Here is a 13,687-nt window from a genome sequence, read left to right as displayed (position 1 = left end):
TTGTTCGTCCTTTCCTTCTGATTCCTGATTGGCTAGTAAAAGATAGCATTTTTGTAAATTTAGATTGTGAATGGTCATATTAATTTTCATTTTTGAAGTTGAATTCCCCCAAATGTTGATTGTGTGTGACATTTGGGAGACGATTGAAATATGTACATTTGTTTTCAGTTTTTTTTTGTAAATGTGCTCATATGTCGGAAGCATATTGCATTCACTTTGATTAAAAAATATCCTGTTTTCAGAGGCATTTTTTCGAGGTATTTAAAAAGTATTTTTACTGTTTTTCTGAGTGGCGATTTTTTTTTAAAACAAGTGAATTCAATACGCTTCCGTACTTCTGTACAGTAATGAAAAAAACCTCAATGGCGACTTTTAGTGAGCGATAACAAATTAAAAACTTTGTTAAAAATAAAAATAAGTCCAAAGAATGCCAGGTAGTAAATAAATACATAGAAATCAGATTACAATATCTATATAGTCGTATGTATACATACAAATACTGTTTATGTACATTGTCCAAGAATATTTTTTTATAATACTTTTATTTCGAAAAACGCAGTCAGTTGATCTCTGGGAGTTGTGGGATTTTTGCTGTGGTTTAGTCCCAGCTATGGATATTATACTTCACAGTTGTTTCTTTTTTTACTTAAATGTACTGTATCGACAGCACTCTTTGACGTTTACTAAGATAAAATAAATAACATGGCTGTCATTTGGGCACCTCGGTAAGCAGTCTGCTGGAGTGGGCAGTGTGTCTCTTATTTTTCCCTTCCATGATCAAGCCGAATGACTTTCGGTGAGCAGTCTACACAAACAGCAGTCGACATCAGAACCCGAGGTAAGGACAGCCGGACTAATGACGAAACTGGAAAGGAAAGTGACATTTTTGTTTTATGCACGATATTTATGTTTTATGCGAGGCCCTTTGTGGAGTTGAGTTTAAGTTAATAACGAAGGTTCGTGGAGTTTGGATGCCTGATTGTGGGGAAGTCGCAATCTCCTAGTTATGTCGTTAGTAATAATAATAGTAGTAATAATATTGGTTATGTTCGTTTTTTTAAAGTTATGCCAGAATACTGTCAAAACTTCAAAATCGAATTTAAAACTAATCGTATATGGATGGGTCTTTTAAATAAATTCCCTTTCCATTAAATGTTTGTGGGAGAAAAGTCAGAAATAATAATTTTGTTGGAAGAGAAACTGAATCACATGATACTACTGTATACAGTATATCCTAAAATGTTATTTTTGATGATTATTAGTATCTCACATATAAAGAATAAAACCTCAGAAAAGTTGGTTTCGTTTTCTTGTAAATTGCTTATGGACCAGCGCCCAACCCCCCTCCCATACCACCACCACCACCACCACCACACACCTGCGCACACACATACACGTGGGACAGACAGTACAGTTCGTAATACAGGTCAATCTTTTGCAGCGTGAGACCTTGCACGACATTTATGTCTTGTTTTTTTTTTTTTTTGTAGTGTGTCAAATTGTACTGAGAATTTCAGCGACATGGCATCAGCACAGGTATGAGCATCCTCTCGAGACGGAGTGATTTTATTTTAAAGTCAAGAAAAAATCTTGTTGTTAGTGAGCATTTAATGTAAACGTGACATTTGCTTAATGGAGTAAAACTATGTGGCCACACAGCATGAAAAGGCACACTCAGTTGCTGCTCGACTAATTACTACTATCGCCTGCCTGTCCCCCTTCCTCTCCCCTCAAGTATGAGAAGAAACCACAGCCTGGCGACATGATAGAAATCTCCCGCGGATCCTACGAGCATTGGGCCATATACGTCGGCGATGGCTTTGTTGTTCATTTGGCCCCAGAATGTGAGTTGTGCTCCCACAAAAGGCACATGTGAAACAAAAGCGCACCAAGCCCACACAAATTTGAACATTATACTTTACAATGGACTTGAAAAAAAGTCTAAACCTCCCTGTTAAATGCCAGGTTTTTGTGCTATAAAATGGGACCCAGAGTTTTTGGATCATTAAAGTGACCTCCGGACTGTATAACCTATCCAACTCTTTAAAAAATTTTTTTAGATGGTAAGTAAAAAGTAAACTGAAATAACATAGTTTCACTTACCGGTCATCCTGCAGTTGTCACGACGAGGCTCGAGGGCGGACCCAAATGCACGACTCCAGAGGCAAGCAGGTAGAGTTTAAAAGCCTTTATTCAGTCCGAGATCTATGATCAGCAAGTCAGTGCTGCAACAGACGCTGACTGTTGGATGTGAGAGGTCAGGTCTGCTGAAAAGATAAGAATATCATCAAGGTATACGAATACAGTTTTGTTCAGGAACTCGCGAAGCACGTCATTAATGAAGTTTTGAAAGACGGCCGGGGCATTGGTCAGTCTGAAGGGCATCACGAGATACTCGTAATGCCCCGTGGGAGTGTTGAAAGCCTTCCATTCGTCGCCCTCCCGAATCCGCACCAGATGACACGCGCTGCGGAAGTCCAGTTTGGTGAAGATCCGGGCTCCTTGGAGGAGTTCAAAAGCCGTACCGATCCGGGGCAAGGGGTACCTGTTCTTGACCGTGATGTCATTCAGTCCTCGGTAGTCGATGCAGGGTCGCAAAGTGGAATCCTTCTTTTTAACGAAAAAAAAAACCCTGCACCGGCTGGTGAGGACGAAGGGCGAATGAGTCCGGTTGCCAGGGACTTCTCGACGTACTCCCTCATTGCCTGGTGCTCTTGTCCTGTACAAGAGACCAGTTTCCCTCTGGGGGTGAGGTACTCGGGAGGAGTTCGATGGCACAGTCATAAGGCCGATGCGGCGGCAGAGATTTTGCCTTGGACTCAGAAAAAACCTCTTTAAATCATGGTAGCAAGAGGGCACCGTGGCTAATTCGGAGGCGGTACTAAGTTCAGCAACTTGAATCCCTCCGTCCTCCCCGGCGGCGAGACACTGCTTGTGACAGTCCTCACTCCATGCCATTATCCGACCCGTGACCCAGTCAATGTGGGGGTTGTGTCTCTTTAGCCACGGGCTCCCCAGGATTATATCACTGCTGCTAGAGTTAAATACGTGGAAACTAATGCGCTCCGTGTGCGTGTCCGGAAAGTCCATGCATAAGGTTTGTGTGCGGTGTGTAACCCGGCAGAGGAACTTGCCGTTGGCGGCGTAAGCAATACGAGGACGCTGTGTGGGGAAGGTCGCAGCACGCAACACTTCGACCACCCGAGAATTTATAAGGTTAGCATCTGAACCGGAGTCAATGAACGCGGTCACTAAGCACGAGTGAGAGTCTGTCCCTACGGTGAGGTGCAAAAGCGACCGCCCCGACTTAGCGACAGTATACCGCACACTCACCGTCGTCGAGATCCCAAGGTCGGTGCGCTTCGGCCGAGCCGGACAGCGGGCGATTTAGTGTCCAAGACGACCACAATAGAAACAGCGGCCTTCTCGTCGCCGGCGTAAGTGTTCCTCCGCTGGGCTGCAGAGCCACTCCACTTGCATGGGTTCCGACGTAGAAGGCAACGTGGGCGGCCGGGTAGCGACCGGGCTGCCCCTCTCCGTCTCCTCCTCCATCATGCCATCCATCTGCCCCTGCACGGTCACGCGCTGATCCACCTTGAGGGCCAGTGCGATGAGGGCGTCCAGCAAAGGCGGAAGATCCACGGCAACGAGGTGGCCACGGATCTGTGGGGAAAGTCCCTGGTAGAAGGCGTCATGGAGGGCCTCCTCGTTCCACCGGCTCTCAGCGGCCCGGATCCGGAATTCAATGGCGTAGTCCGACACGCGGCGACGGCCTTGGCGAATTGTCATGAGAGAGGCCGCCACCTTGCGTTCCGGAGCCGCGTACTGGAATACTTGGGTGAGCGCGCAGACGAACGTCGTCCATGAACGGCAGATCTCAGAGTTGCGACTCCACTCTGCAGTGGCCCACGCCTCCGCCCTCCCCGTCATGTGGGAAATGACGAAAGAGATTTGGGAACGGTCCGTGGGGAAAGCGGAAGCCTGCAGTTCAAAATGGAGATCGCACTGCGCCAGGAAGGGCTTAACGTTGCCGGAGTCACCTGAGAAACGTTCTGTCGGGAGAGCGGAGTTATGCCGGCACGGGAGAGCTCTGTAACAGGCGGAACGGGTGGACTCGGAGCGACAGGCGGAGTGACCATCGTCGGTGTAGCAGCCGCGCTAGCTTGGGATGCTAGCCACAGTTCCAGCCGGGCACAGATCTCATGGATACGTTGATTAGTTACCTGGAGAGCAGCCTCCTGCTCGACCAGGGGTCTGCCCTGGACTTGCAGCGAGCGGCGGATGGCCTCAGAGTCGGCTGGGTCAATGTTTTGGCCACATCGTTCTGTCACGACGAGGCTCGAGGGCGGACCCAAATGCACGACTCCAGAGGCAAGCAGGTAGAGTACAAAAGCCTTTATTCAGTCCGAGGTCTATGATCAGCAAGTCAGTCCGTAAGAGCAGCAGTAGCAGAAGAGGCAGGCTTACTTGGATGGTCCGGGGACAGGCGAGGGTCGGTACACGGCAGGTCAGGTATACAGGTGAACGTTCAAAGCAGGCAGAAGTGTCAATGGAGTCAGGCTTACGGGGTGAGTCGGAGAACAGGTGAAGGTCGGTACACACAGGTTGTCGATCAGGGATACGAGAGTGCTGGAACGGGACATGAAGCTCAACGATCTGGCGGCGGACTGCTTGTCCCCCGTGTCCTATAAGTACCGGGTATACTCTGCCCAAACCAGGGTGCAGGTGTGTGCCGACTAATTGGCTGACCACACCCATCCTGGGGAGGATGCCAGGAGCATGACAGCAGTGGATACAAAATGTGGTTGGACAAGTGTGGACACCCTCTTACAACTGGGGATGTGGCTGCATTCAGAGTCAACCTGTCATGGGCATGGCCTGGTCACTCCCGTGAGGGGCGTGGCGGGCCACTGCTCTGAGCAGTACCACCTCTGACAGCTGACGCAGAACTGCTGTTCATTTGAAAGTAATTAGACCACGCATTTAGTTTTGGAATTGTCACTGGCATTTGCCAGTTCGTTGCGTTGCATTTACTGCATGTTGGACTCTCCACTATCGTGCGTAAGTTTAGTGTTGAGCCTTGTGGGACTGCTACACCGTGTATGACCCTGACTTGGAATAAAATCAGGCTCAATATCATGCCCTCGTCTCGGAGTCCTGTATTTGGGTCCGTCCCTGACATTAACCACTTACATTAAACCATGCTAGGTGGTAGTCAGCACACAACTGTCAGCTTTTTTAACCTAGTATGTAACAACACACAACGAATTTGTCTCCAGCAGTCAATGCCACCCCGGTATGATGATTATGATCACTATTATTGACTTGGTTGTGGAAATCACGTCTCTGGGAGGAGGAAAAAAATGCCTAAAAATCTTCTTAATGATTGACCTGACTGTATTGTTCAGTTTCCTCTGTAATTCTGCCCAGACCACTAACAATTTGACATGCGTTTAATTTAAAACCTGTGCTGCAAAAACACTAAAGGCCAGTTTCTGTGTGTCACCTTTCTACAATAGCGGAGGTCCCGGGTGCGGGCATCAACAGTTTGATGTCCATCGTGTCGGACAGAGCCATCGTGAAGAAGGAGGAGCTGTGGAAGGTAGTGGGTGACAGCCGCTGGCAAATCAAAAACTTACTGGACGACAAGTACCAACCCCGCCCTGTCTACTTGATTGTGAGGAACGCCCTCGAATTGGTGGGGAAGGTGCTGCCATACTGCCTTTTCAGAGAAAACTGCGAGCATTTTGCCACCCAGTTGCGTTACGGCAAGCCTGAATCCCGACAGGTTAGTGAAAACATTTTCACAATGAAAATTTTATTATATTCTTATATTCTTGGGGCTTCTGCTAAATTACAGTGGTGTTGTGTATTACACGGTTAATTCATTTCGTGACCACAAGTGTAGATCAACTCAAAATGCCATTAATGTGTTCCAACTGCTTAATAAAAGCTCTATAAAATATAAATACAAAACTACAATAAGACAATGTAAAGGCTCGCGGTCGGCCCTCGGAGCTCGCTCGTGGCCGGCTGACAGAGCTCCGGGGGCCTTTGTTTACGCACTTATGTCCCGCGCATAGGCCTCCGAGTAGTCAAACGCTGCGTCATTCCCGTCCGAAGAACCATCCGAATATTGAACATTATTGACAGCCACAGGTTCAAATCCGTATGGACGTATTCCTCCGGCTTCCCGATCAACCGATACTTGTATTTCTTCATCAGATGAGGATAAATCCGAGAAATCAGCGCTGGCCATAACTGTGTAGGAACGTAACCGAGCCTCAGGTTGAGCACATGACGCGTCACATTCCCACACGTAGGTCATGTGACTCGCCAAAATGTCAGCGACTGGGAACATTCAAAATTGACGATATAAATATCCTCAACACAACCTGAAATGATATCTGATGAAAATCTTTATTTTAAAGTTACAGTACCAGTGACATGGCCTATCTTATACATTGTTATTTTCAATAAGTGGACTTCCCTATAATGTGTTGTGCTTTTGATTGGCATGGCTGAATGAGTGTCCTCTCTCTTTTTGTTTCTCGATTCCTATACTGTACTAGGGGATAAAAGCGCTTAACTAAAGGTTTGCACTTTACAAAAAAAAAAAAAAAAAAATCATTAGGATAGTTCATGATTCCCGGGACATTGTTCCTACAAATCCCTTTTTTAAAATCTGGTATTTTAAAATATTATGACTTATAAAATTCATGATCAGAGGCGGGAAGATACAATCTAAGGACATGTAATTTTAAGTAGTCCATCATCATTTAAGTTTGAACAATATGAGCATCTCTAAATGGGTTTAGGGATCGCCGCCATGACAAGCACCGACAATCTTATGGCAGCACTTCCTTGCACCGGAACGAGGGTGAAATTCTGTCTGAGGTGGGAGTTGAAGCTTGTGTCACGGAACTCTGCCAGATGTTCCCGAGAGACCTTCACAATATTTTTGGGTCTGCCAGGTCAGACTGGCATCTTCCCCCACCACTGGAGACAACTCACCACCAGGAATGGAATCGGTTGACAGCTCCGCCTCTGTCTTCAGCCAAGTGTCCGACACATGTTGGCTCCGGTCTGATAGCACGACCACAAAGTCGATAATCAAACAGCGGCCTAGTGTGTCCCAGAGCACATGTTGACACCCTTTTTTCTGAACATGGTGTTCGATATGGATAGTCCATGACGATCACAGAAGTCCAACAGCAGAACACCACTTGGGTTGTGGTTGTCCTCCCAATCACCCGCTTCTAGGTGTTATTCCCCACTTCAGCGTCAAAGACCCCCAGCAGAACGAGTGAGTCCTAAGTGAGAGATCTGTCCTGCACCTCATCCAAGGACTCCAAAAAGGCTGGATACTGAATTGTTGTTTGGTGCAGAAGCACAAATAACAGTCGGGAGTTTGTAATCTCACTGGGGCCTCTACTCCCCAAGGGGGGTTGCGTCAGGAAGGGCATCCGGCGTAAAAACTGTGCCAAACAAATATGAGCGTTCATCTGAGATATTACGCCGTGGTGACCCCTAACGGGACAAGCCGAAATAATCGTAGTTACTTACTTCCCTGTGCCTACATCCGGAGTGGGAGGGAGGCTACCTCCAACGTACAGGCACCGAGTCAGGGGGCAATAAGCATGCCCACACCTGCTCGGCGCCTCTCACCATGTGCAGCTCCAGACTAGAAGAGAGTCCAACCACTCTCAGGAGGACTGGTATCTGAGATCAAGCCATATGGGGATCTAGTCGAAATGTTCTAACCTCACACACTACCTCGAGCACCTTCCCTTCCAGATTATTATTTCACATCTCCAGAGCCAACTTCTGAAACTGGGGATTTGATTGCCAAGGCCTTGGGCCACACCCAGCTCATTACGCACTCGACCCCCTTGGGCCCTTAAACAGGTGGTGAGCTCATAGAAAGGGGGACCCATGAGCACAGGTCCAAACACCAGGCTCACACCTTCAAACCCCACCTCTAGGCCAGGCTCCAGAGGGGATCCCAGGCTGTCTCACATCCAAACAAAGGAAACTGAGGTCCACTTATGTTATTCATCATACGGGGTCATTTGAGCCCTGCTTTGTCTGGTTCTTCACCTACGGCCTGTTTGCCATGAGGGGTCCTGCCAAGGCTGTAAAGACCTGTACAACTTATCTCCTTGGATCAGCAAGTTACACAAAACCCTCTACCACGATAAGGTAACAGTTCAGGTCGAGGTGGATCATTTCTGTTACTACTAATTCAGAAAATGTGTTTGTTTGTCCTTAATAGATTGAGTTTGAGCAGTAAATGTTTTGTATGCAGCGAATAGCATTCAAGACTCTCTTTTTCCTTTGGGGATCTGCTCGCCTATATTCCCTTTAGACATTACACCAATCTGATCCGTCCGATTGGTATCGCCTGACAATTAGCATTTTATGATGATCGTCTTTGTCAAAATTCACCGATCTTGATCTGCTCCTCAGATGACATTTGCTCCACGTCACCGGCGTTTACAGTATACTCAAATCCAAAACCGACTTTATTTTTAGCCTTGTTGTTGCATGTCTTTTGACATACCACTGTAAATATCTGACCACCAATGAAATAATTAAAAAAAAATAATTGTCGGCAGTGTGGGAGAGACACAGATCATCTTACAAGACAAATTTGGTCTTTCATCATTGCATTATGTCAGACTACTGCAATAAAATCTTTTATTCCGAAGCCAACCAATCTCATCTTTTACAATCACTGGGTTTAATTGCGTCAATTCAAAAGCAACCGGTTAAACTCATTACCATGGTGACGACAGCAATAATAGATTGCGCGGTGTGTTTGTAAGTACAAAATGGGGAAAAAAATCGGGCGGTGGTCAGCGGTGCTCAGAAGAGGACCTTCGTTCAAGGCTTGCTTGAGGTATGTTCACATACTTTTAAAATACAATACTGCTCGCCAGCAGGCAATAAAACATTATGTAGTCAAACAAGCTATGTTCACTCATGGTTGTTAGCGAACATGCACACATTCTATTGAATCGGGATCTCAAGGTTTGGTGTGTGTGAAGTAATTGAAAGGCAGTAAAATAATGTGATTACAGGAAGTCAGCAGCCATTATTTATCGTTTTAATGTTGGTTTGACCTGACTGATACAAATACGCGTTCTGACTAGAGTAGTGATTTCCAACCTTTATGGAGCCAAGGTATAAATGTTACAATTGAAAAATGTCATACCAACAAACAAAAATGTCACAAAAAGTAGACATTAATTACTGTATGTACTTGCTGCCATCAAATATAAGACGAATCATTTGTTCTGTCTTACATGATCAGTTATTTATTTATTTATTTATTTTAAACCCCTTAATCGGGGATCACCCTAAAAAAATCGTGATCTGTAAAGCCCAATTTTCTTCTTTGTTTTCGAATATTTCACTCGTTGAAGCTGTTGTATTATAAACTGTGTCAGATCTGGAAACAAGAGAAGCGGTCACAGTCAAGGGTGGAAGTTGATCCAGACCCTGTTATTCTTAGTCTTAGTCTTATACCTTAACACCATTTAGTATTTAAGTAATCTAGGCCAGCTCTCCGTTTAATGTTGCCGAGCAGCAGCGGGTGATAGGAACTTTGCTGAAGATGGAATAGTGAGAAATTCACCAAAGTTCTCGACCCGACTATTGTTATATATACAGTATTACTGTACTTAATAGAGTACCCTCAGCATATTAAATAAAATATAAACCACAGATTCCTTTAAGTCTCCTTCCTCACATTATATCTGGTTTGCTCTTGGAATAACCTAGGTACAATTCGACAGCTTGGGGTCTGTTATTGTGGCTAAAAGCCGAAATAAACTTCAAAAGAATGACTGTTATTGTTATCATGAAATCTGCTAAAATGGACAACATGGAACTAATGATTCTTAAAAAAAATGCTCAAAGATCTCAATGCAATTGACAAAGTTTAGCAAGGACAAAGTTACTGTTCAAAAGAAAATAAAAGTGTATTCTAATTGAACATGAGAACCAAATATAGAAAATCCAATAAAAGATTAAAGTGTACACGCAGGAACCAAGTGAGGAAAAAAGCAATACTCAACTCTTGATGTAGTACAAAATTTCAGAATTGTTTTCTTGAGATGTAAAGCACAGATGTTCAAAAAAAAGCAAAAGTATATCTAAGTATGCTTGATTCCATTCAAACTTACAAGAGTTGAAATCTAATTAAGTTCCAAAGGCGTAACATCCATAACTAAAAAATAATTTTAAATGAGAAATATCGGCTCGATCAGGTTAAACATTCCTAAAAGCTAAATAGAACAGAGAGAATAGGTTTGGGATTGAAAAGGAAATCAAATGGCTAATGTGCTAGGCTAGGCTAATCTCTTCTGATGTTTGTTAGCACCTTCCAGTTCTTAATGCGTATCACACATAGACACATGAAAAGAGAAAAGTACAACAACAGACCTCAGTTGCCCGGCTTTCCTGAGGAGAAAAAGACCCAAACCCTCATATTTTTGTGCTTATATGGCGTTGCACAATGATGGCGACCATTACCTCACTGATCACCAGACATCCCGGACAACATCCATGCTCTGCTTAACCATTTGTTCTCAGTTAATTTTTCCCCTTTCTGTTTGCTAGAATCAGCTTTAATGGCCACGTGCGTAGCCATCATCGCATATGCCCTCCTTAGAATGGCTGGGTTTGATTTCCCTTATCTAATGAAAACATGTTGACTCCGTAGAAGTTATCGCGCCCCAACGTGGAAAATGGATGGATGGATGGATAGTGTTTGCCTGTAACCTACCTTTTGAAATACTAGTCTCTTCGCAGACTCCCCGACATAATTTCTTTGATCTATTGTGCCATATTTTCTCCATTTGATGACGATTGTCTTTACTTTCTTCCATGAGACAATATTGATATATTTAATGCCTTGGAAAATATTTTGTTTTCTTCTCATGGATGATACTTTTGAAGAGTGAGATCCCACTGAGGCTGTGGAAGCTCTCCACAGAGACCATGGCTTATGGTGTAACGTGTGACCACAAAAATATCAGAAAAAGCCTACTAGAACAGCTGAACTTAAATCTCAAGTGTCATAAAATGGATGATTTTTGGTATATTAATGAAAAAACCCCAGCCAATATGGTCCCATGTGTTTTTTCACCACAAAACATGATTTTGACGTATACAGCTTTTTGTAACTCCCGCCATGAAAATCTCAGGGCTTTGTTGTTGAGAAGAAGCAGGAAGTGACGTACAAGACAGAGGCGCCCCCTAGTGGATTCGTTTGTTTCCATTATTTTTACCTCCGGGAAGGTAGCTCGTTGTTCCTTCGTGTTAGCCAAAATGCCGGCTCATTGCATTGCTGGACATTGCTTGAACACTTGGGAGAATGGAATTACCCTTCTTAAGTTTGAAAGAGACCGTTCGTTGTGAAAAATCGATTGCACGGGTGCAGAGGACGAGAGCTTCGTGGGTTCCAAATAACAGGTAGGTGTGTATACAGCGCCAAAAAAAAAAAAAAAAAATAGTTTAAGGCGGACCACGTAATCGGTCTCTCTCATAATGTAACAAAAGATCCGCATATGAAATGTGTCGATGTGCGCGTCGCCCATCCGACAATGTCTCACTCAGCCTGCAACATAGCTCGGCTCCACCCCCTCCTTATATAGCACGGCGGGCCAAAACTCAGCCACACCGGCTGAGGTGCCTCGTTCGGCGGTCACATCTTCTGCAAAGGCTGCGCGTCGGGCTTTGCGACGGGGGCGGCTCTGAAGAACCCATCCGAGAATGCGTTACTCAGTCGCGTGCGAGCATGAAGCGCGCCAGCTCTACCATGAACACAAAGCAGCACCGCTCGGCTCCGTCATAAGCCACACCGGCCGGCTGCGATGAGCCACGATGGCTCATCTCCGCCACGGGAGTGGATCGGACCGGATGCGGTTTGGCCGTGACGGCATATCATCTGAATATGGCTCGAAACAAGTGTAATATTGCCTTGAGGGCTCGAAACAATAGTGTAATATTGCCCTAGTAACTTCACTCGGTTGTGTGGTGTTGTCCTTTTCGAAAAGAGCTTCGGTGTCAGAAGGGGCGTCGGAAAAATGTGAATATCTCTGTTGTTCGGCTTCCATAGTAGCAGGCACTGCGTGTTTTCAACGGAGGAAGTGACGATGACGTCAAGGACAGAGGACGCGACTAATATGGCGACCACTTGGATGTCGAGGGACACTCAATTGCGCAACTTTGTGCATGGATGACGTGCTCTCCGCTCACTTTTTTTGAAGTGAATACTGTTATATGTATTTTTCATTACAATATCTATTTTAGAATGTTTATAGGGATGACATCCGGGCTTTAATTTCGGGTGCAGCAGAGGAACTTTAAATAATTGCAGGTGTGTGTTTCAACACGAGTCTTCACAGGTGGAAACCCAAAGCCAAAACAAACATTCAAGCAATCAATCCAAAAGGCAACACCTAGACAACAACTAGAAACACCCATCACTCACATGTTCAAATACTTGTAATGCCCAGGCATGAGTAACTCGCAAATCTGTGAAGGCACCATTTCAGTTTGAACATTAAACATCTTCTTCGTTGTGTACTCAATTCCTTTTAGGTTGAAAAGTGTATGCAAACCATTGTATTCTATTTTTATTGATGTTTTACACACAGGATCCCAAACTCATTGGAATAGGTGTTTGTACTTCAGTTGTATTTTTTCAAATGAGATACAAGTGTGGCTTCTCTTTGCAGGTACGTCAAGCGGTAGAAGCGACTATGTTGACAGGCCTGATGACACTGGGTGTTTTAGGTTTTGCAGCCCTGGCAACAAAACTGCTTGGAAATGGCAAGGAAAAGCACAAAGAGTAGCAGAACACCGATGTGATAGTACTGCTGGAATTCATTCACCAGCAAAGCTACATACATAACGAAAGGAGTCGCTTACTCATGTTCAATAGGAAACTATATATCACGTCACAAGTAGCAGCATTAGCTCAATAATTAAAGGGCCGAGCAGCAACTGCTGCAGGGTCCTAATACAGTATATGTCTAGAATAATAATTGTAAGAATGATTCACTTCTGTGCCATTTTTGACAACTGTTGAATTCAAGCATCCATGTTTACATGGAGCCCTGGCAGCGAATGAGTTGAAGTTTGTCATTAGGAAAACACTAACAGAATTATACTCATGTTTTTATATTCTAATAAAGCCATGGTTTGACAACAATTTCAAACATTTTATTCATTTGTAAGCACAAATAAAAAATTTAGGAACCATGGAGGATGACTGTCTTTTGTCTTTCCATGAAATATGTATGGCCTTTTAAGCATCTAAATTTGTCAAAATGTATTATAAGTTCCCACGTATGACATATTTAAGTAAGAAACAGTTCATATCAAGGATTGTACATTTTGTATTAAGTCACACTTGTAATACTGCTAATTGTGATTGTGCTTAGGCCTTAACCTTACAGCTCACTGAGCCTTTTATTAAATGTTCACAACTTTCAGTTTTCAACCGAGCAAACTTGCATTACAATGCATTTTGTCTTGACAAGTACACAGAGGCGTTCAAAGAGGCATTTATATGTTTATTTCAGAATAGCTCACATGCTACATGATTGAAGTTGTTTTTTAGAGGCTTTATTTTATTTTTTCCTGTCTCCTAATGTGTCACGACTTCTCACGC

General features: G+C 44.3%; 1 protein-coding gene across 1 annotated transcript; it reads left to right on the top strand.

Moving 5' to 3' along the window:
* Positions 1–566: 566 nt before the first annotated feature.
* rarres3 (retinoic acid receptor responder 3) lies at positions 567–13,225 on the top strand. The gene is made up of 5 exons (XM_061835911.1): positions 567–838; positions 1,491–1,536; positions 1,736–1,844; positions 5,520–5,788; positions 12,750–13,225. Exons 2-5 carry the CDS (start codon positions 1,522–1,524, stop codon positions 12,864–12,866), a joined length of 510 nt encoding a protein of 169 aa, XP_061691895.1. The 5' UTR covers positions 567–838; positions 1,491–1,521; the 3' UTR covers positions 12,867–13,225.
* The last annotated feature ends 462 nt before the right edge of the window (positions 13,226–13,687 follow it).

Source organism: Syngnathoides biaculeatus, chromosome 11 (assembly GCF_019802595.1).
Source record: "Syngnathoides biaculeatus isolate LvHL_M chromosome 11, ASM1980259v1, whole genome shotgun sequence".
Lineage (NCBI taxonomy): Eukaryota > Metazoa > Chordata > Actinopteri > Syngnathiformes > Syngnathidae > Syngnathoides > Syngnathoides biaculeatus.
This window is presented reverse-complemented; position numbering and strand designations above follow the sequence as displayed.

Bases quoted from the DNA above. Each gene is read 5' to 3' on its own strand.
- rarres3 (XM_061835911.1), top strand. The intron at 1,845-5,519 runs GTGAGTTGTGCT...TTTCTACAATAG, and splicing joins TGTTCATTTGGCCCCAGAAT to CGGAGGTCCCGGGTGCGGGC. The intron at 5,789-12,749 runs GTTAGTGAAAAC...TTCTCTTTGCAG, and splicing joins GCAAGCCTGAATCCCGACAG to GTACGTCAAGCGGTAGAAGC.